Source organism: Falco biarmicus, chromosome 1 (assembly GCF_023638135.1).
Source record: "Falco biarmicus isolate bFalBia1 chromosome 1, bFalBia1.pri, whole genome shotgun sequence".
NCBI classification, from domain to species: domain Eukaryota; kingdom Metazoa; phylum Chordata; class Aves; order Falconiformes; family Falconidae; genus Falco; species Falco biarmicus.
This window is the reverse complement of record NC_079288.1, coordinates 7,172,806-7,195,172: the sequence shown is the minus strand read 5'-3', so window position 1 is coordinate 7,195,172 and position 22,367 is coordinate 7,172,806. Positions and strand designations below refer to the sequence as shown.

The window sequence follows — 22,367 nt, the reverse complement described above, 5'->3', positions numbered from 1 at the left end:
GCTCCGGGGGGGCCGGGCGTGCGGGCGGGGGGGGCGGTCCGGGCTGGCAGCACCGCCCCGGGGGTGGGGTCAGTGTCAGCCCCGCCCCCCGCCGCCATGTTCACGGCGCCGCTGCGCCGGGCCTGCAGGTACAGGCGGGGCGGGCGGGGGGCGGGGCGGGCTGGGGGCGCGGGGGGCGGGGCGGGCTGCGGGTCCCGGCTGGGCCCCTGCGGGCGGGGGGCAGCGATCGCCGCGGCACGCGCAGCCCCGCTGTATCCTCGCTGCTTCCCCCCCTGCCCCCCAGACCCTGCCCGAACCCCCCGCGCCCGCCCTGCACCTCCCGCACGCCCCCCAGTTGTGCTTCACCGCCCCGCGCCCCTCCTGCCCCTCCCCGTGACACCCCTGACTCCTTCCTGGAGCCTTCCTGCACCCTTACACCCCTCCTGTGTGCCCCAGCACTCCCTGCATCCCCCCGGATCCTCCCGAAGTCCTCCCTGCATCTCCCGCATTCCCCTAAATCCTCCCTGCGTCCCTGCACCCCCTGCCTGGCTTCACACGCCCCCTGCACCCCCCTCCTGCACCCCTGGGCCCCAGCGCTGTACCTCTGCCTCCCAGCACTGTGCCCCAGCCCTGCATCCCCGCATCTCTGCTCCCCAGCCCTGCATCCCTGCGCCCCTGCATCCCTGCTCCCCTGTATCCCTGCATCCCTGCGCCCCTGCATCCCTGCGCCCCTGCATCCCTGCGCCCCTGCGCCCCTGCATCCCTGCGCCCCTGCATCCCTGCGCCCCTGCATCCCTGCGCCCCTGCTCCCCTGCATCCCTGTGCCCCTGTATCCCTGTCCTGCGCCCCTGCATCCCTGCGCCTCTGCATCCTTGTGCCACAGCCCTGCATCCCTGCATCCCTGCGCCCATGCACCCTAGCCCTGTGCCCCAGCCTTCCAGCCCTGCATCTCTGCACCCCTGCATCCCTGCGCCCCATCCCTGCACCCTGGCATCCCTGCACCCCAGCACTGTGCCCTAGGCCCCTGCACCCCTGCACCCCTGCACCCCTGCACCCCTGCATCCCTGCGTCCCTGCGCCCCTGCACCCCTGCATCCCTGTACCCCATCTCTGCACCCTGGCATCCCTGCACCTCAGCCCTGCACCCCAGCCCTGCGCCCCAGCCCCCCAGCCCTGCACCCCTCTGCCCTGCCCGGCAGCAGGATGATGTCTCCTGTCCCCTCCTGTCCCTCGCTCCCCTGGCCGCCCTGCCCGCACCCTGACCCCACACCCTGACCCCCCACCTACCCCTGCACCCACCAGAGGGATTTTCCTCTCAGAGACCACACGGGTTGAACCCCTCAGATGCTGCCCCCTTCCTCATGGCTGCCGGCTGTGCCCCCGAAGGGTGCTGGTGGGGGGCTGGGGGCTGGGGGGCAGGCAGCCCTGGCCATGGCAGTCCCCCAGCCATGCCTGCGCCGAGCTGGAGGAGAACAATCTCTCCTGAGCCTCCAGCAAGTGGGGAGGGCTTTGTAGGGTCCTGGGGGCACCGAGGTGGACTGAGCCCCAGCAGAGCCACTGGCCTTGGGTCAGAGAGCAGTTCCCCTGGCTCGGGGAGCACCACCCCATCCCGGGGCCGTGCTGGGTGCCTGCAGGAGCCGGGTGAAGGTGGTGCTGGTCTGGGACTGCTGGGCTTTGCTGTGGCGAGTGAGGAAGTGACGAGCCTGTTTGGCATCACAGGTGCGTGTTTCTGACGAAAAGTGTGACCATGGCCACAGGGGGGACAACCAGGCCCCCCAGCACCCCTCATCACACCAACCGCCTGATCAACGAGAAGTCCCCCTACCTCCTGCAGCACGCCCACAACCCTGTGGACTGGTAAGAGTGATGGGTATCTTCCTCCCCACTGCTCTCCTGGCATCCGTGGGGCTGAGGAACTCACTGCAGGTGAAGCAGCCTGGCTCCTGTGCAGCTCCCCACAGGCTCGGGGTCCACACTCCTGAGCTAGCTGGACTCCCCGGCTGTCCTGAGTGCTCCCCACCAGGCCGCAGCTTCTTGGGCAGCTTTAGAGGAGCCCCAGTCCTGGCAGCGGTGACCCCTGAAGCTCCTTTCTTGTCTTCCCTCCACAGGTACCCCTGGGGGCAGGAAGCCTTTGATAAAGCAAAGAAAGAAAACAAGCTGATATTCCTATCAGGTAACCAGAAAGAAGACATAGTTCATTTTCCCACCTGGTGGTCGGTAGATGACCAGATAAGTGGGGCTGGTGTGTGGGCAGCCACGTAGGTAAGGGCACACACCAAGCTCTAGTTCTCTGCTGCAAGGGGAGGACCAGTGCTTTCACAGGTGCCTCAGAAGATGGGCTGCATGAAGGACCAGAGTCCTTGGCTAGATGTTAGGAGCAAGAGCTGGAGAGCCCAGAAGGCCCTGCCTTTCTCCTCCGTTGCCTCTCTAGCTGCTGCCCGTAGCGGGGCTCCCCACCTCTGAGCCATCTCCCCATAACGCGTGTCCTGCTCCCTGCAAAGGGCTGTTCCTCACTCGCCTGAGCTTGTTTTCAGTTGGCTACTCCACCTGCCACTGGTGCCATGTGATGGAGGAGGAGTCCTTCAAGAACAAGGAGATCGGGGAGATTCTGAACAAGAACTTTGTGTGCATCAAAGTGGATCGTGAGGAGCGGCCAGATGTGGACAAAGTGTACATGACCTTCGTGCAGGTGAGGGAGGCAGGGCTTGGGGGGCTTTGGCTGGCTCTCTCAAGGTGAGCTTCATGGTTGTGTTCCTCAGGCAAGAAGAACCAGTGCGTGGGGTGGTCTGCATGGGGCCATGTATGATCATGAGGATGGAGGGAGGCACGCGTCTGTCCTCAGTTGGATGTGCCGGGGGGGTACAGAGCCGAGGGTGCCCCTGGTGTGACCGTGCTGCACTCGTGATTTGGCTTTCAGGCAACCAGCGGTGGAGGTGGCTGGCCAATGAGCGTCTGGCTGACTCCAGACCTCAAGCCCTTTGCAGGGGGAACGTACTTCCCTCCTGAAGATGGAGTTCATCGCATTGGCTTTCGGACCGTGCTGCTCCGGATCGCAGAGCAGGTATGGAGCAGGAGTGGTGGAGCAGGCAGTGCTCCGCCGAAGGGGCCATAAGGAAATTGGTCTGGGCTTGGGGGTGGCTGAGTTGGGAGATACAGCCCTGAGAAACAATAGCCCAGGGAGCATGTCAGAGCTTGACTGGGTTAGGGGTAGAATTGAACTGATCTGGGGAGGACAACCGAGAACTGAAGGTGCAGTTTGCACTGGTGCAGTGCTGGAAGCAGAAAGAGGGACAAAACCCAGAAGAACTGACTTTCTCACTCTGCATCTCAGTGGAAGGAGAACAAAGATGTCCTGTTAGAGAGCAGCCAGAAGATCCTGGAAGCATTGCTATACAGATCTGAGATCCGTGTGCAGGGCCAGGCATCACCCCCACCGTCCAAAGAGGTGATGGCCACCTGTTTCCAGCAGCTCTCCAGGTCCTATGATGAGGACTATGGCGGCTTTTCCAAATCCCCCAAGTTCCCCACCCCAGGTCAGTCTGGCCTCTGCTGCTGAGCCCTGCCGGGGGGCAGGCAGCACCGGGGGGGCAGAGGCTGCCCCACAGCCTCTCACTTTCTCCTTGTTTCCAGTGAATTTGAATTTCCTCTTCACGTACTGGGCCTTCCACCGAACAACTCCAGAGGGTGCCCAGGCACTGCAGATGGCTCTGCACACCCTCAAGATGATGGCCCATGGGGGCATCCATGACCACATTGGGCAGGTAGGAGGAAAGCCTCGGGGGTAAACCCCGGGCATGCCCATGAGGTGTGGGGTGGAGACGTGTCCGCTTGGTCTTTGCAGGGGTTTCACCGCTACTCCACCGACCAGCACTGGCACGTCCCGCACTTTGAGAAGATGCTGTACGACCAGGGGCAGCTGGCAGCTGCGTATAGCAAAGCGTTTCAGGTACAGGGAGCTGGGGAGGGCTGGCAGGGCTTGGGGAGCAGCTTCAGAGCCTGTTCCCCAAGATGTTGCCCATTCCGTGGGCATCGAGTGGTCCCATACTCCCCTTCATCTACTGGTGTTCATCCAGAAACACCGCACAAATGCGTGACAGTGTAGCCACAGGGTTTTGAGCATAACAGGGGAGGAAAGAGCCTTCTGGCTGGTCTGTGCACATCAGCGAACACCTGCTGCTGCCTCTGATGTTGGTGTAACTCCAGGGTGACCCTCCAGTGCCCACAGATTTCTATCAAAGATTTTACTCTGAATCCATCTGGCATTTAAAATCCCTGGACTTTCAAACGTGTTTCCCCTCCTTTGCCAGCTCTTTAAATCTGGATCTGTTATTATATCTTGCTGTGTTTCTTACCTCACCCTTGTAATGCTGACGTCCACCCCTTGCCTTCCGCAGATCTCTGGCGATGAATTCTTTGCTGATGTTGCCCAGGACATTCTACTCTATGTCTCACGGGACCTAAGAGACCAGGTAGGTTGTTCCCTGAGCTGGGCCAAAAGGAGCCGCTTACCCTGCCCTGGGATGTGGCACTGGGACGCTTTTCCCTCCCTCCCTTCCCAGCAGAGCTCAGCCCAGTGATGGTGAGCTGGCTGAAGGTGCTGTCCCAGCAGCTGGAGGGTCTCTCTGTTGCTCTTTTCCCAGGCAGGAGGTTTCTACAGCGCAGAAGATGCAGATTCCTACCCCACCACAGCATCTGGAGAGAAGCGAGAAGGAGCTTTCTGTGTGTGGGCGGCCGAGGAAATCCGGGCTCTCCTTCCTGACCCTGTCGAGGGGGCTACGGAGGGGACGACCCTGGGAGATATTTTCATGCACCACTACGGAGTGAAGGAGGCTGGCAATGTGAACCCCTTGAAGGTGAGGGAGAGCAAAGACCTGCCTGGTACCAGGAGCATTGGTGGGGGACCTGCACCCCTGGGCATGGGGGGGTGGCAGAGCAGTCCCAAAGCACCTGGGATCCAACCCCTCCTCAGCCCAGTGGTGTTCACAGAGCAGGGCTCTCCTTTCAGGACCCCCATCAGGAGCTGAAGGGCAAGAATGTTCTTATTGTCCAGTGCTCCCCGGAGCTGACGGCGGCCCGGTTTGGGCTGGAGCCGGGGCAGCTGGCTGTCCTGCTGCAGGAGGGCCGGCGGAGGCTGTCAGCAGCCCGGGCGCAGCGGCCGCGGCCACACTTGGACACCAAGATGCTGGCGGCATGGAACGGTGAGAAGGGGTTCAGCTCCGGGGATGGGTGCCTTGGCTGCACCCCTCCGCCGCTGCCCGGGGCCAGCATGGTTTATGGTTTTGGGGGGCTTGTGGCAATGAGTCCTGCTGGGACTGGGCAGCCTGCAATGGAGGCGGTGGGTGGGCTGGGATGCGGGGCACAGCCCCCCCACCTGCAAGCCGCGGGGCTGCTGAGCATCAGGACGTTGCTCTGGCTTTATTTTCCTCCCCGGTTACCAGCAGAGAGCAGCAAAACCCTTCCCCTCGCTCAGCCTGCTTGGGCTCTGGGGAAGGGGGCTGAGCTGGGGGTTCAGGACCCAGGCAGAGCCCATCTCCAGTGCTGCGGTAGCAAGGGGACCCCAGCTCTGTGGCCGTCTGTCTGGGTGTCCTGCGGCACGTGATAAATGCAGCACCCCAGGCACTGTTCCCAGCAGTAAACGCCTGTATATCTGGGTCTGGAGCTGGTGTGCACTGCAGCTATGCCATGTCCTGCAGACGAGAAGATTCTTTTAAGCCCTATTTCTGCCTGCAAGTGAAGGCTTAGCTCCTGCTGGCCTTGCAGCGCTCTGCCCTTCCCTTGGGTGACAGCAAGTGATGTTCTCAGTGGTTTGAACTGAGTGGAAGAGCTGATGGCTGAGCCCTGACCTGCCTTAACCATCAGGGAGGATGAGCTTCGGGCTGAGCATTCTTCAAAGGAAAGGCTGGTACCCTGCCCATTCCTTGTGCCCCCCCGAGCCTGTCCCCGTGTCTGTGCTATGCAGGGCTGATGATCTCGGGCTTTGCCCAGGCTGGGGCAGCCCTGGCCAAGCAGGAGTATGTGAGCCGGGCTGCGCAGGCAGCTGCCTTCCTGAAGAGACACCTCTTCGACCCCGCCAGCGGGAGGTTGCTGCGGAGCTGCTACGGAGGCAAAGACGGCACGGTGGAGCAGAGGTGAGCAGTGGTCCAGAGTGGCTACAGACCGACTGGACATGCTGCAAGTGCTGCCCAGGCCCCCGGTGGTCCCCATCCTCCTCTCTTCCAGGCAGGACTGAACTTGGAGTGAGGGAGGCTGTTCGCCTTTCGCAGAACTGCCTCTGGTGCGGTTTTGGATCGATTAGTGCCCCCCACCCAGTGAGGAGGACTTGAGGTCACATCCTTTCCCATTCCTAATCTTCCAAGTTGGCAGGAGCCTGCCCCTGCCCGTCCCTGCCGTACAGAAACCCAGGGCTGAGCCGTGTGGTGGCTTGGCACAGCCCCTGCTTCTCTTGTGCTGAGCTCTGAGGTGGCATCTCCTTGGGTAGCAGAGACCAGTAGGGCTGTGCTGGCTGGGAGAACATTTCCCACCGGGCCAGTGTAGAGACCCTGATGCTCCTTCCCTGTCTGCCACTGCAGCACCGTGCCCATCCAGGGCTTCCTGGAGGATTACGTCTTCGTCATCCAGGCTCTCTTTGACCTGTATGAAGCCTCGCTGGAGCAGGGCTGGCTGGAGTGGGCCCTGCATCTCCAGCACATGCAAGACAAGCTCTTTTGGGACCCCAAAGGCTTTGCGTATTTCTCCAGTGAGGCTGGCGATCCCTCTCTGCTCCTGCGCCTAAAGGATGGTGAGCTCGGGGAGATGGCCACGCATGGGTTATGGCGTGGGGTGGCTTAGAGCAGGGGAGGTGATGCCCAGCTGGAGGACCAAGCGGTGGGGTGGTGAGGCATTGGGGTGGTGAGGCATTGGGCTGATGGAGGGGCTATTGTCCCCCGCAGACCAGGACGGAGCAGAGCCCACCGCCAACTCTGTCACTGTCACAAACCTGCTGCGAGCAGCTTCTTACTCTGGCCGTACAGACTGGGTGGAAAAAGCCGGTCAGATCTTGGCTGCCTTCTCCGAGAGGCTGCAGAAGATCCCGATAACCCTGCCGGAGATGGCCCGGGCCACTGCTGTCTTCCATCACACCCTCAAACAGGTACGGGCTGGGGCTTGTGTGGCCTTCGGGACCTGCTGGTTGTGGGAGGGGTGTCCGATGGTGGTGTGGGTACAGTCACAGCTTTCTGTTACCTCCCTCCCTCCTGCTACCCTCGCTCTCCCCGGGCAGGTCATTATCTGTGGGGACCCCCAAGGAGAAGACACAAAGGAGATGCTGTGCTGCGTCCGCTCTGTCTTCAGCCCAAACCAGGTGAGGTGCCAGCCCTGCCAGCACCGCTGCTGTCACACTCCCTGCTGCCACCTGCCCTCATCCTTTCTACCAGTGCAGCTATAGCGTCCATCCTCTTCCTCCTCTGTCCTGCCTCCCTTCTGGGAAGCGTCCTATCCTTTTCATATCCATAAGCGCAGCCAGCAGGGCCACGGCTGAGCCCCTGCACGCCTCCCCCTGGCACAGTGCACTGGCAGCCCAGCCCAGAGAGCGGCTGCAGTGATGGCTGATGTTGCTGCTGGCTGTTTACACTGCTCTCAGCCTAAGCGCAGCATCCCCAGCGCTGCTTTCCCAAGGGGAAGCCTTTCATTCTGGTGCGGACGTGTCGTGCCCGGTGTGGATATGTCATGCCCAGTGCAGATCCAGCCAGTGTCTGGGTCACCTTGTGCCTGGAGCCACCCTTGCATCCTTGGGAAGTCTCCGGCTGGGGGTACCCCCACCTGGGAGGGGCTGGCTTTTTCCGAAAGCTTTGCCCCTAGCTGTGCTGTCGCTGTGCACTGGGGTTACTGCCTTGCTCTGCTTGTCTGCATCCCGGCTCAGAGATGCGTCACTCTGTGCATCCCACGGAGGGGCCGTGCTGCCTTGGGGACGGAGCTGTTTGCTGCCCGTGGAGCTGGCAGGGAAGGACAGTGTGGCAGCTGGCGCCTGTCACATTTGGTGGGCAGTGTCTCTGCCCTGGGGACGGATGGCTGGCACCTTGGCAAGGCTGCCCAGCGGAGGGAAGCAGGGCTGGGCTGTGGCGTGGCGGCTCAGCATTTCAGCCTCTGGGCCGGATTCATCCCTGCCTGGTGGGGTCCTGGTGCCAGGGACTGGCACGCTGAGCTGCAGCACGTGGGGAGCTGGCACTGAGGCCAAAGCACCAGTTTCCCTCCGTAACCCCAGCTGGGGTGAAGTGGGGAGGGCTGAGCCATCAGCATGGGATCCCCTGCTCTGTCCTCACGTTAGCTCAGCCCAGAGGCTTTCATCCCTGACCCTCTGCCTGCGTGCCCAGCGGTGTTTTAATGCCAGTGTTGGAGGATGGTCACGACTTCTGCCCAGCAGCACGGGTGGGGGATGCAGCTCTCCATCCTTCCTCCGCTATCTCGTCTCCAGCAGCACCCAGCCATGCCGGTCCCTGTGCTGCATGTGAGGCCTCTGCTCCCACACTTCCCCCTCTCCCTTGGAAGGATTACAGCGGGTGACCCAGTTTGCAGGGATGGGAAGCGCCGTGGTGGCAGCAGGGGAGCCCAGCACCGCTGCTAGGAACCCGCTCCCTCTCCCTGCGCTGGCTCAACTGTCAGCGCCCTGCGGCCGCACGGGTGGTGGGGGATGCAGCCGGCAGCTTCGGGGTCCTGAGCACAGCAAATAGTGCAGCCATTGCCTCTCCTCCCACGTGGTTTGGTTCCCTTCTGCTAAGCTGGTAACAAACCTGGCTGGTGGGGATGCTCACTCGCCAGGGGCAGGTCCATCACCCCCAGGCTGTTGCCTTCCTCAGGGTAGGGAGGAAGAGGAGGGCTGGGTGCTCTGGATGGATATTTCCATGGGAGAGTGAAGCTGTGAGGTGCTCGGGAGCTGCCCAAGGACAGTGATGCCTGCCCAGGCTGGGTGTAGGGGGGCTGCACTCGGAGAGCCATGCAGGGGGGCTGCAGCTGGATGCTGGCAGCGGGTGAGGGGGGGCTGTTGTGTGTTCCCTCTGTTGTGGTGGTGGGATGGATCAGAGGCTGTCCTGTTTGGCAGCCTGGGTTTGTTTCCTTGGAAGAAGGAACATGGCAGGAGGGGAAAGCTGCCTCCCCAGAGGAGCACAGCCCCCCAGGCATGTGTCTCCGCTTTCCCAAGCAGGAGTGGTAGGAGCTGAGCTCCTCCTTGAGCTTCAGCAGCCCATTTCCCTCCTGCTTGTTCCTGCCTGCGCTGCTGAGCCTGGCTCCAGCAGACAGTGTGTCCCGTCGTGGCAACAGCTGCTTCTCCTTGCTGTCACCAAGGCCAGGGGTGGGCGGTTGGGTCTCTTCAGCATCATCTGGGTGGAAGGGAGGGTGACAGAGGGGGCAGAGCTTCCCCTGAGCCGTCCTGCCCAGGCTTCCCCGGTGCATCGCTGATTCCTCATGGACAGGCTGATCTCTGGCAGTAGTGATGGCTCCTCACTTTGCAGAGGTGATGGAGAGAAGGGAGGAAATCCCACTGCTCAGAGGGTAGCACTGCCCTGGGGAGCAGCCTGCCACCTCACAACAGCCATCCCTCTTTCCGTGCTGCATCGCATGGAGATGTGGATGCTCCTTTCCCACCCGCCTTCACCCCCTCCAGCTGCTCCCCAGCTCTCCTTCCCCAGCCCCAGAAGCTGCCCAAGGCAGAGCAGCACTGGGTTGCCCTCTCCAGGGATGCAGCAGCTTTGGGAATCAGCTTTGCCAAGGAGTTGGGGCAATGTCACTGCCATGTCCCCTGCCGCCCCTGGTCCCTCAATGCCAGCAGGGCACTGGGGGCTAGGCTCGTCTGCAGGAACACAATTAATTAGGTCGTTCCAGTAATTAATTCCTTACAAACCTCACATTGAATTCCTTGCTGTAACAAGATGCCGATGATAAAATGGCATCAAGGCCGCAGGTTTAAATGGACCCTGTGCCTGGAAGAGCCTCTGCCACAGGCAACTGTCACAGGGATGCAGGTGCTCCGGGGGTGGTGCCGGCAGCTGCTCCCCTGGGTGTCCCGGTGCGGGGAGTGGAGAGGGTTGGATCCCTGCTTTGGGGCTGGATCCTGGCTGCTGGTATAGATCCCTGCCCTGTTAATGGTCTTTAGGGTAATTATGAAGGATCCCATTATCTCCTTGGCTGCAGAGCGCTAGCCTGCTGCTCGCCTTCATCCTGGCCCTGCGAGAGGACCTTGGGGAGCTTGTGAGAAAAATGAATAATGAATTTCAGATTGGACATGAATTGGTAATTAATCACTCCTGGAATTAATTCCAGACAAAGGCAAGGGGGGAGGAGGTTGAAGGGGGGGAGCAGGAGGCAGGCAGGGAAACAGGCTGAGCCAGAGCTGGGTCAAGGCAGGGGCTGAGCGGGAGATGTGGGCTGATGGGGGACAGGAGGGGACTGCAGCAGCTGTTATCTTGAGCAAGGGCATGGGGACACAGTGACCACCTGGGGACAGAGCGGGCCAGGCTGCACGGGCATCCGTGCCAGGTGTCACGCTGAGTTTGCTCCTGGCCCCCGGGCTGGTGGCAGAGGGTGCTGCACACTGGGCAAGTGGTACCACGGTGGGAGATGTGTGTGCTGTAGGCAGCAGCATTTGGTGGTGGTATCCCTTGGCAGCAGTGTGGTGAGCGGCATGAACATGTGATGAGTGTGTCAGTGCTCAGTGGTCACCTCGGTGGGTGCACATGCAGGGCTGGGGCCAGGGTGGGCAAGGGAAAGCCACCTGCTCCAGCAGCAGGATGCTGGTGCCATGCCTTGGGAAGGGCCTGCGTTTTGCTCACCCCTTGCATCTGTGTCAGCACCAGGCTCCCTGCCAGCTCTTGGCCTTTCCCCTGATTAGCCCGGAAGCCCTGAGGCTTTAACAAACATTTTCCCTTTCAGAAAAGCTAATTATCACAGCAGCCCTGTCATCACCCCTGGCTGGTACTGCCGTATCAGCTGTGAGAGCGGGTCTTGAGTTTTTTGGGAAGCGCCTGGTGGTCAGGAGGAGCTGGGCTGCGGCCTGTGATGGGGTGATGCTGGTGCTGGTGCTGCCCCTGGGCTGAGGGGGGTGTCCCCAGGGAGCCAGCTGGCTTGGGCAGCCCCCCTCTGGGCTGCTGTGTGCCAGTCCCTGAGCTTCATCCCTGGCTGCCAGGGGTCCGGAATGGAAAAGGGAGGCAAAGCTGCTGGGGACCATGTGCCCCCTCCGGCACAGGCTGGGACCCTGGCAGAGGGCTGGCATGGGTCCCCTCAGCTCCCTGTCCCCTCCCTGCTTTGGGCGAGCGTGTGGGCGGATGCTGCCAGCACTTGGCATGTCTGGGGTGGGGGGCAAGGAGCATCTGGCTGTGCTCTCCAGCTCTCACGGCTCCTTCTCCGGCAGGTGCTGATGCTAGCAGATGGAGACAGCACTGGGTTCCTCTACCGCCAGTTGCCTTTCCTTGCATCTCTGGAGAGGAAGGACGGGAAAGCCACCGCCTATCTCTGCAGCAACTTCGCCTGCTCCCTGCCCGTCACCTCCCTCCAGGAGCTGCGTGGGATGCTCGGCCCGTGAGCCCCGCGGCCCCTCTGCCTGCAGGAAGGTGTGGGGGAGACAGACTGTCAGGCCAGCCTGGGAAGACGGGAGAGACGTGTGATAAAGCCACCCTGGGCATCAGCTGCCTCCTGGGTGGCTCCTGGCAGCGTGGCGGGGCCGTGCCCTGCCGCTGCTCGGGCGGCATCTCAGACTGGTGCTGCTTTCAGCATGGCCAGGGAACACTCACCAAAGAGCATCTCCTCCCCCTGCGCACGCGTTGTTCCTCACCTCTTCTCGCTGAGGAAAAGGAAAACAAATTAAATATAAATCCCAGTGTTAATGGAGAAGTCAGATGGGAAAACTGTTAGGGTTCCTATAGCAACCCAGGGTAACATCGTCAAAAGCACCTGGATGACTTGGGAGTCAAGTGCTTTTGAAAGTGTGACTGGTTACGGCAGGCACACTATTTTTCCATTACAGGGTAGGTTGTAACATACATTAAGTTAATAAATAGTGCATGCAAAAAAGCTGCTGATTACCACAGCTGATGAAAACATGCCGCAAGACCCAGCCTAAGCACTTCCAAACAGCTAGTTCTGGCTTTGCCAAGGGCGCAGAGACCTGTTACAGTTCCAGAAAACACTTTTCAAAGTCTTGTTTTCTTTGTAAAAAGGCTGGTATCTGTGTCCGTGCTAGGATGGGGCTGTGCTGGTTCCCCTGGGACCTGCAGCCAGGTGGGGAGCTTCCCTGGGGAGGGGGTTGCTGGAGGGGCCAGGCTTGCTGTGGCTGGGGACACCGGGGCTGAGGATGGCAGGGCTGAGGACACCGGGAGATGGGGGAGATGGGGGGGCTAGCATTCCCCCACAGCCGCCCCAGGGTCCCATCACTGTGCCCCTGCCCAGCACCACCCGGCTGGGGGTCCTCAGCAGGGATGGCAAGCAGGGAGAGGTGTTCAACCTGCGCCTCGTCTGGGGCCATCAGCCCACCTTGCTGGGCAGGAGCCGAGGGGCTGGGGACCCCCGAGCCCGCAGGCAGCAGGGCTGGCAGGAGAGTGGCTGGCAGCTGCTCCATGCTGGGGGCACAGCTGGCAAGGCAGCTTGGCTGGGGCTGCCGGATGGGGTGCTCAGGGCTGCGGCTGTGCCAGCCTGGCCCCTGCCTTTGCTTGCAGAATGTTCCAGTAACAACACAAGAAATAACCCCTAAAATCATCTTTTGGGGCCAGTGTTTGAGGAGAGAGGTGTTTGCTCTGAACTTTCCCAACAAAGCCTAGGCTGGGCTGAGGGGCTCACCCAGCCTCACTGGGGGCTCGGCCGCATCCTGCTGATGCCAGCCACGGGGACGGTGCTGCCAGGCCTTGGCATCTCTAAATGCCAAGCAGAGGGACATAACCCACCCAGCAGAAGTGGAACACTTGCCAACCACACAAGTTCCCTTTGCTGCTGCATGAACTTTATTCTCCCTTTCTTTCCCATCATCCCTCCTCCTCCTCCTTCTCAAGTACCACGTTTTCAGCATCCCTCTGACACCCTGGGGCTCCCCCCACAGCAGCCCACACCCCGGCTGGCAGCGTGCCGTCATCTGGCAGCAAAGCGATGCTGAGCCGCACTGCCCACCGGCTTTCCAGTAGGTTGTGCCAGAATTTGGGGGTAACCAGCCAGGAGAAATGCCTTTGAAGTCAAAGAGGAATTTTGCACCTCATCTCATGAATGCTTTCTATGCTTGTGGAAGAGGAGGGATTTTTATTTTCTCTCCTCTCTTGGTTTTAAAAGCTGAAGTGTTTCTGGAAATTCAGCTGAAAATTGCTGTTTTGGCAGATGACTGGCTGCTTTCCCCTAGTGGTTTTGGGGTTTCTGTTTGGGTTTTTGTTGTTGTTGTTGTTGTTTGTTTGGGGTTTTTTTTTGTTGTTTTTTTAACTTGGCATCTCTACTGTGGGAATTGATTTGACACCCATCCTCATGACTGCTCGGAGCGAGTTAGTTGGTGCTGTGTCCATGCTGGGAGAGCATCCTCAGAGAGCAGGGCCAGTGCTGAGCACCTGTGGGGAAGCCCAGACATCTCAGGACCTGTGGCCAGCCAGGTCCATTGCAACAGCTGTCCCCGAGACGCCATGGGGCTGGGGACGACGTGCCAAGCCTGTTTCAGTGCCCACCAGCCGCCCGTGGCACAGGCACAGGGTGCCTTTCTCCCATGCTGTCTTGCTTGTCGGCATGTCTCTGTAAGCAGCCGCTAGGCAAAAATGCGCTGTGAACCTCTGTCAGGATGAATTGAGCTCACCTCTCAGAAAAAAAAAATTAAACCAAAACAAAAAAGGAAGAAAAGTTTTCTGTAATAACTAATGGATGCTGTGGCACCTTGGTCCTCCGGGCGCCTCCGCCTCGCTGCTGCCCGGGAGCTGGTGGCCCCATCCTGTGAAGCCCCATGCTCTCTGCCCCATCCCCGGAGCCACCCGGCTGCTTCAGCCCTTCAGCTTTATGGCCTTGACAAGGGGCATTTTGCTCGAGTTCAGCTGCAGCTTGCCCCTCGCTGGTCCCCTCTGTGTCTCCCGGCCAGGCTGGGTGCTGGGGCACCCATGGGTGCTGCTCCTTGTTGGCCAGTGGTGCCAAAGGAGGGCCTGGCTGCAGGAGCCAGCACAGCCACGGTGATTTAAGCCTCCTGGCAATGCTTCCTTCCTTATTATTTTCCTGTCACTCACCCATGGATTTCACTGCAAATGCTGTTGATTTGCTGCAAGTGATGTTTTCTGGGGTGATTAACAGGAGATGGGGCTGGCAGGGTGCTGCTCAGCTGGCCCCGGCTCTCAGGAGGGTGCTGGTGCAGGGTCTTGGTGCTTGGAGATCCCATGCCACCTCACAATATCCATTTCCCTGACCCCTTCCCACATTCCCTGTGGTGGCAGATGTGAGGACTGCCGGGGACTCCCCCCGGGGCAGCACCGAGTCCCCATGTCCCACTGGTGGGGAGGCTCAGGGTGGCAGGAGGCAGCAGCCCGCGCTCCCCTGCTCCTCTCCAGCTGCAGATTTGTAAAAAAAAAATAAAAATGCATCAAATAACGGATGTGCTGCTTTTTCCCCACTAACACTTGGGTTTTGGTTTCTGGGCCAGCCTGGACACCAGGCTCTGGGCTTGCCTGGAAGCCCCAGCAGCCGCAGATAGGGAGAAGCAGGTTTTCCCCTTTCTTCTTTTTAATAATAAACCCCCCTCCTTTCAATGTTTTAATTTTTATTGCTTACATTGGGGTATCTGCAGTGCACCCCATCGCTCAACCCACCAAGGCAGGGTTGATGCTCATCGTGCCCTTCAGGGGGTCCAGGGCACACAGGGAGGGGGAGGCAGTGCCGGCGGCCACCCTTGCTGCTCTAATGAGGCTTTCCCTCTAATTAATATTCCCTGGCAAAGCCAACGCTCGTTCTGAGTGTCTCGGCTTTTATCTCCATTGGCATTGATGTGACATCAATGGGAGACGGGGCTTTGAAAGCTGTTTGTTATTTGTGATGTCGCATCTGCGGGAGAGGGAGGATGGAAAGGGGCGTCCCCAAGCTCTGGTCCAACCCTGCTCTGCTGCCTCTCCCCCCACAAGACACACTGGGGGTGCAATTTGGGCATCCTTGTTTCCAGCCCCTCCGAGAAGGTGCGCTGGGCAAAATAATGAGGTTTCTGCACCCAGCTGCTTCCTGCATGGGTGCCTGGGCATGGATGCACGGTTCACACCTGAGCATGTAACTAATTCACGTGTGAGCACCTCATTGCTCCATGCTTGGGTGGCCAATTACTCCACACCTGAGCACCCAATCTGCTCATGCCTGAGTGGCCGATTAGCTCCTGCCTGAGGCTTATTTTGGGTGTAAACAGGCAGGTTTGGGTAGCTGGGGGCTGCAGGGGGGCTGATGTGAGAGGAGGTCAGGAGGTGCTGGTTGTGGCTGCTCTGAAAGTGATGGAAAAGCCCTATTGCACCCCAAAATGTTAGGGCAGCCTGTGGCAGGTAGGTACAGGGAAGGGCAGGGTGTGTGGGGGAGGGGGGGGCTGGTGCAAGGGGTCCCTCCATGCCCATCCTGTGCCAATGAGCCCAGTCACCCCAATGTTCCCCCAAAGGGAACGTGCAGCTGGCAAGCTGGTGTGGCGAGTGCCCTGAGTCACAGCCTCCTCTCTGGGGTGTTTTGGGGGGATTGCTGGGGTCCCCTTGTGCTGGGAGGCGGGTGGGTGGCACACGTTGTGTCACAGCCCCCCTCCTCCAGCATCCCACCAGTGTTTGCAGGCGGGGGCTGGCAGGCAAGGTGGCTCGGCTCCCCCCGCCTGCCCTGGCACTGGTGTTGCACAGGTGTTCACGCCATCCAGCTCCAGTAATTCCAATATTCCTGACAAGTGAATTTGCAGCTGAAGCCAGCCAACGCTTGCTCAAAATGTGCTTTTTTTTTTTTTTCTTTCCCCCCCCCCCCCCCCTTCTCTTTAAACTGAATTTCCATGCAGATTGGTGCCAGGGGCTGAGGGAGCAGTGCCAGACCATGGTGTGGGGGCTCTGTGGAGGGGCCCTGCTTGGCTCAGTGCTGCCTCAGTTTCCCCTTGCACGAAAGTGTGTCCTGGCTGTTCCTCCCCAAACCATCCTGCGTGCACCCTGCTTGGCCTCTCCCAGAGCCACCATGTACTCCAGCCTCTCATTTGCCACGACAAACTGGGGACCCAAAATGCTGCTTTTCAAGGCAATTCCCCAAAGTGGGGGAACCCCAAAGATGGGCGAATGGCTTTGCCCTTGCAAGTGGGTTGGTGTGGGACCGCTGCTGGGTGCAGCGAGCAGTCAGTGCGACAGGGAGATGGGCTGGGGGTGCTGCCTGCCTCGCCTGCAGGGGGAGAAAACACAAACAGGGTGCAGCCAAGCCACTTAATGCCCAGTTTTTACTGGGCAGAGAGGGGCAGATGCGCTCCAGGGGCCATGCAGGGGAATTCAGATCTGTCCCCAGGCTGGCTGCCATCAGGTGCATGTGCTAAAGTGTTCTGGGGACCATCATCCCCATGTGATGCTCAGCTGTTCCAAACGGGCGCTGCAGCCGCAGGTTGATGCTTTTAACCAGTTTTAACATTTGGGTATCTCCCCCTCCTGCCTGGCAGTGCTGCAGCGATCTCATCCATTCCTCATGGGAACGGGAATGTCAGCCTCGGCCAGCAGCGGGAAGGATGGGAAGGGATGGCTGGAGGTCCTGCGGCACCCACGGCGCAGCGGGAGGCCATCCGCACTTACTAAGGGTTATGCAATAGATGCTTGGCCATTACACGGCTATTAATCCTCCTTTAATGTGGTTTCTGTATCTACTGACCACGGTAACTATTGCATTAAATCAAAATTAAATGTGTATTTTGGAGGCTTTACAGAAGGGCAGAGGAGGATGACCGGGGAGGAGGGGGCAGATTTGCGGGTGCCTGGGTGGGAGGGAGGTTTTGGGGGTGCACTGAGGGACTGGGACTGCAGTGGGTCCCAGATGGCCTCATCACCAGTGTGGGGATGTCCCCCAGGTGCTGTGCCAGGCTGGCAGTCCAGTGAGGTGCTGGTGGCATCTCCGGTGCCTTTGGGGCTTTTTAAGTTGCTAAATTAGAAGCAGAGATGCTGAGGCCCCCCCAGGGAGCCAGGGCTGCTAATCAGAGGGGAACAGGCTTGACTTTTCATCTGGGCCTTTATCTAAGGCTCCAGGAGGGCTGAGGCTGCTCCTTCCCCATGGCCGGCTGGATTTTGGGGTTAACCCCTTGTGTGCTGCAGCCTGGCAGGAGCACGTAGCAACGCTTCATGGTATCAGCTAAGGCTGAAACCCACATCAGGGACCCCGGGGCTTGGGGAAAGCAGGGGCTGGGTGGTGATTCCCAGGCTTTGGGGCCAAATCTCCTTCTGGAATAGCAGGAAGGGTCCCCAGCCATAGGAGCCAAGTTTCTGGCCACAGCATGGGTGTCCTGAGGGTGCTTCCCCCAGTGCCTTGGGGCTGATGCCTGCTGGCTTGTTTGGGGGCTTTACCCACAGACAAGAACCTGAATGTCCCTGCCTGACCCAGCGCTCTCCTCCTCATCCCCGACACTCATGAATCTGGGACAGGCAGAGCTGGGCTCGTTGCAATTATCCACGGATTAAAGGCAGCTAATTTAGTTTGAGTTAGGGAGGCTAATTGGATCGATACGTTGGGGTGAAGCACATACAAGGGGAATCAATAGGTATTCAGAAATGCAGCAAACGGGCCATATAGCACTATGGGGTGATGCTTTTGGGGCTGGGGCAGTGGTGATGCCTGAGTGGTGTGGGGCTGGGAGGGAGAGGTGCAGACAGGGGAACTAGTGGCAGGTGATCCCCCGGGCGATGCATGCCAGCAGAACTGCAACTCAGCACAAGGCTTTCATTGGGTTTTTGCAGCTCAGCAGACTGGAGGCTGCCGTGACAGGCATGAGCTTTGCCTCTGTGGGATTCGAGGCACGGGTTTGACAGCCGGCCCCCACCTGTGCCAGTGTGCTCGCCCCAGCGCTTCCCGGGGATGTCACAGCCGTGAGGAAACTGGTTTGAGGTTCAACCAGTATTGGGGCAGAAGCTGGTTTGGGCATCTGCAAGGTGTGCATCAGCCGGGCATCCTCACAACAGGATGCTCACTGGTGCAAACTGGGGATGTCCCAGTGGCCCCCAGGGTTTCTGAGCCCCTGTGGCCACCAGCAAGGGCTTAGTCTGTCTCCCTTGTGCTGCCTTCTGGCAGGGCAGTGTGGCGGGAGGCAGGGCCCTTTTTCATAGCTGACAGCCCATGAATATTTATAGCAGCATATTAAAAACGTCCACTGCATCCCAAATTAGTCATAGGGCCCTGGATAGAGCCAGGGTGCTGGGTACGGTGGTACTGATGTCACCCCCCGTTCTGCGGACAGATGGTGGTTGTGTGGCCCTGCAGCCAGGGTGTGATGGAGCGGGGGGGTCCCTGTCCCTTTGGGGCTGCATGCGCAACTCCGAGGTCCTGCCTTTGGGCCAGACCCTGCTCCCAGTTGTGACTCCCTTGCGCCTACTCAGAATGCTGGCAGCACCAGGCTTTCTGCACCTCTTCTTCACCATCTCGTGTTTTAAATCTTGGGCTTCTGTGGCTGGGACCAATTTTCCCATCGGTTGCTGAGGGGTGTGTGGGCTGCTACCCCCACCGTGTGCCAGGGATGCTGGCTGCTCCTGGGGTGTCCAAAGCATGACCAGCACAGATTACATCCCAGAAAAGCAGGCAAGAAAGCGAATCAGTGTTCTGATGAACAACTGGAAATTCAAGGGGGACAAAAAGGGACAAAGCTATTTCCCAGCTCCTAAGGGGCTGGCAGGAATAACAGAGAAAAGAGCAAAATCTAATTTAGAAAGAGTACACAAACCCAAAAGTGCTGGAGGAAGTCCTGGTTGCAGCATGAAGCCTCAGCCTGAGCATCGATGGAGGGTCGCACTGCAAGCCCACTGCGGTTGGATGTGTCCCGGCAGCTTGTCCCAAGGCAGGGGCAAGAATGGGTCTCCCCACCATGTTTGGGGACCCTTCAGCTCATGGGGATGCTGGACCGGGGGGCTAAGCTCTGGCAGGGGAAGGTTTCTGGCTTTGCTTTCCCCATTTCTCTGACCTCTCTCCATCCCAGCCCTGGCCAGGGATCCGTGTGCTCCCATCAGAGACTTCTTTTGCCTGGAGTGGATTGCCAGAGCCAGGTAATCAGCCTCCAGTAGCAGACACCGTGCTGGGAAATGCTGATATTATTATTATTAATAATAATAAACCTGCTTATAGTGGGGGTGCTGGTGGTGTGGCTGAGAGATCAGTCCTGCTCCAAGCACGCTCTGCCAGCAGCCATCCTCGCTCCAAGGAATTAAAACCTCAGTTGCTGAGGTTGAACCCTGGCAGGGATGGTCAGATGCTGGGGGTCAGAGCCTGCACCAGTAGGGTCTGTGGGCTGCGGGGTGCTGGCTGCCCACCCCAGACACCCCCAGCATGAAGGGGCTCAGTCCCATGGGAGGTTTTGTTGGGTTGGGGGCTTCCTGTTGGCAGGTTTGTAGGGATGGGACAGGCTGGGGGAATGTTTCTGTCCTCTATCCATGGAAAATGTGATTTTCCCATAGGTGGGCATCCCTGCAGGTCTGAGGGTCCCATGGATCTTCTCCCTGCATGTGTGGGATTCCTGGAGATCCGGGATCCCTGCCAGCACTGAGGATGCCTGCCCCATGGGGCTGGATGTGGCTGATCACTCCGCAGGAGGAGTCGAAAGCTGGAGGAAGGGATTCTGCTCGTGAGCCTTGGCAAAGCCATCGTTTAAATTTAATTTAAATTCCTATTTTTTTCCCTTCTGTATTGCTGTTTTCCTCACTAAATGGCATGTTTTTCATCTGTTGGCAAAATGAGAATCTTTCTGTACGCAGTGTCTGGGCTGATCAGCACTGGTGGAGTGCTCTGTGAGGGGACAGCTGGGGGACACACACGGTGTGTGTGTGGGGGCGGTTACCCTGCACCGGGGGCAGGCAGGTAAGGGCAGAGCAAAAAGAGGTAGGGGACAAAATTAGGATGTAATCGGGCTGGAAACGTGCTCTGGAGAGGGAAAAGCTCTGTGCATGGATGTGGCGTGGTGGGGGTAGCCCAGGCTGGTGGGGCAGAGGGTCTGTGTCCCCACCCCCACCCTGCTGTGGCAGAGCCCAGCTCCTCCAGAAAGGAGCAGGATGGAGGGGGCTGCGGTGGCTTGAGGTTCTCTGAGGCTTGCAAGGCTGAGAGGTGCAAGAGAAAAGAACCCCCCCCCCCCACCCGAGGAGGTGCTGTTCTCTCTCCATGCCACCTCCCCGTCTGTCTGTCCACTCTTCTGCTCTGGTCTCCCCGTCACACACTCATGATAGCCCTGGCTGTTGCCGCTAACCAAGGGCCCCAGCTCTGATTGCCAGGACAGATCCTGCGCTCTCCTCTGGCCGAGGTCCTTGTGGCACTATTGAAGTCCCCAAATCACTTTTATCTCACAGGACAGCCAAGGGGAAGGGCTGTGGTGGGGTGGGGGATCCTGTAGCCCCCCTGGAGGGGTACAGCATCTGGGCTTCTCCTAAGCCACATCTCCATGGCAACGCTGAAAGATGCTCCTGTGGGATGCTCTTGCAAGGCCACCCGAGGGGAATCCCAGCAGCCTGGGGGCTTCAGCACCTCACAGGGTCAGGGAGAAAATGCCTGTCTGGGCTGGAAGCACAGCTGTCTGCCTGTCCGTCTGTCTGTCCGCCCACGGCAATATCCCTGCGGATATTTGGATATTGTGCAGAGGCGCTGCCTGATCTCGGCTCCGGCAGCAGCCACTTAAGGCCCATGTCTGCGGCCTCCCCCGCTCCTAGCCTCCCTGGCAATGATGAGCTTCTCCCAGAGCAAACAATTACACAATTAACCCCACAGTCCTTTCAGCCCCTAATTTTCCAGCCCTGATTGTGTCCTTAGCTTGGCTTCTGTAAGCCGAGGAATAGAAATCTCCAGCCGTTTCCACAGCACGGCACCAGCGCAGAGTTTGGCCCTGAATGTATATTTCTCTTTAACATCTGTCTTTCCTTTTCACTGTGGTTTTTATTACTAGGTGATCTGTATTAAATAAACACAGCCCAGGAGCGGGGGGCTCTGGGGGGGGTCCTCGTGAGGCATCGGGACCAGTGAGGAGGTGAGATGTCTGGGGCTGCTTCACATGCAGGTGTGGGGTGATTTTGCAGGGAAGCAGGACGGATCCCCTGGGTCGCCTTTGGCATGTCTCAGGGCAAAAATCAGCCCTGCAGAGGAACCGCAGCGCTGTGCTGGTGCTCGCTGGCTGGTGGCTGTGGGACAGCGGTGCCTTTGGTGGGGCTGCCCTCTTCTCCTGGAGTTGTCACCCTTGTCACCCCAGGCTGTGCACAGGGGAGCTCAGGCTGCTCCCCTTCGGTTGTTGCTGTTTATCTATAATTTAGCATGGTTTTTAGTTATATTCTAATTGAGTTTCACGTGTCACAGCGTGTCTCAAACAGAAAATATAAATATTTAACAACCTCCATTGGTAATAAAGATTCACATTTGCCTCGTTCTGGTTCCCAGTACATGAATATTCCGCACCACACTCTGCGGGTATTAACTTCATTCAGATTTCTCCCCAGTTATGCAATATAGTGGTAATGACAGATAGAAGCCAGATCTTAAAAAAATAATCAAAACCAACTACAACAAACCAGTTTGATGTCATTAACTCCCCTCCTTTGGTTAGGGGAGCACTAATATGTTCCCTTTCATTGCTGGCTCCTCTGTGCATGTAAGTGCCGTGCGCCTGCTTCGGCAGTGCTGTGGGTAGGAGCTGCCCCAGTTACACCAGTGAAGGTGAGAAGTGGGGCAGGAGAAGGGCAAGGAGCCCAGTTTGGGCTGAAATAAAGCTGGGATCGTGTCCCTGCTGTGCTGCTGCTCCAGTAGGGATGCACGTGAGTTTGGACACGAACTGAAGCATCCCTGGTCCGTGCTGGGGCTGGGTCAGCGCTGTCACAGCCGGGCACTTGAATGCTGAAACAGGCCAGGGCTGTGGTGGGAGGAAGCCCTGGGTGATTTCTGGGTGGTGGCTGCTACGCATGAGGATGAGCTGGATCTGCCCTGAGCTAGCAGGACCTGGACGCTGTGGGAGAGTGACTCTTGGGGCAGGTCTCAGGACTTGCCACACTGGGGGTGACTGAGTGCCATGGCCAGGTTTAGTGTGCTAGGGCTTGCCCAGGCCTGTGCCAGGGGAGACTAAGCCATTTGGGCCACAGCTTGTTCTGGGTTTCCCACCTGAACAACTCCCAAAACCACCTTTTGTACCTTTATGAATGTTTTGAGGCAGAGCAAGGCTTCTTGAGCACATCAGCTCTGGTGTGGTGGGAGCAGTGGCAAAGCAGAGGCAGGGAACAGGCT

The 22,367-nt window shown here is 59.1% G+C and overlaps 1 protein-coding gene across 2 annotated transcripts; it reads left to right on the top strand.

Annotated features, from left to right (window-relative positions):
• The first annotated feature begins 24 nt into the window (after positions 1–24).
• SPATA20 (spermatogenesis associated 20) lies at positions 25–14,635 on the top strand. Of its 2 annotated transcripts, none has more exons than XM_056328393.1 (16): positions 25–128; positions 1,698–1,835; positions 2,087–2,151; positions 2,513–2,667; positions 2,896–3,039; positions 3,310–3,511; positions 3,609–3,739; positions 3,820–3,924; positions 4,373–4,447; positions 4,619–4,831; positions 4,984–5,176; positions 5,938–6,106; positions 6,548–6,756; positions 6,913–7,107; positions 7,237–7,317; positions 11,356–14,635. In XM_056328393.1, the coding sequence occupies exons 1-16, from the start codon at positions 97–99 to the stop codon at positions 11,853–11,855; spliced, it is 2,607 nt and encodes an 868-aa protein (XP_056184368.1). In that variant the 5' UTR covers positions 25–96; the 3' UTR covers positions 11,856–14,635. The 2 variants fall into 2 exon arrangements, with proteins under 2 accessions (XP_056184368.1, XP_056184378.1); XM_056328403.1 differs by having other exon boundaries at positions 6,908–7,107; positions 11,356–11,663.
• Positions 14,636–22,367: the final 7,732 nt, after the last annotated feature.

What these genes read in the sequence shown, in the direction of transcription:
- SPATA20 (XM_056328393.1), top strand. Translation starts at nt 97, where the DNA reads ATGTTCACGGCGCCGCTGCGCCGGGCCTGCAG. An exon ending in TCCATGACCACATTGGGCAG is followed by an intron (nt 3,740 to 3,819) that starts GTAGGAGGAAAG and finishes TGGTCTTTGCAG; the next exon opens with GGGTTTCACCGCTACTCCAC. An exon ending in GACGGCACGGTGGAGCAGAG is followed by an intron (nt 6,107 to 6,547) that starts GTGAGCAGTGGT and finishes CTGCCACTGCAG; the next exon opens with CACCGTGCCCATCCAGGGCT.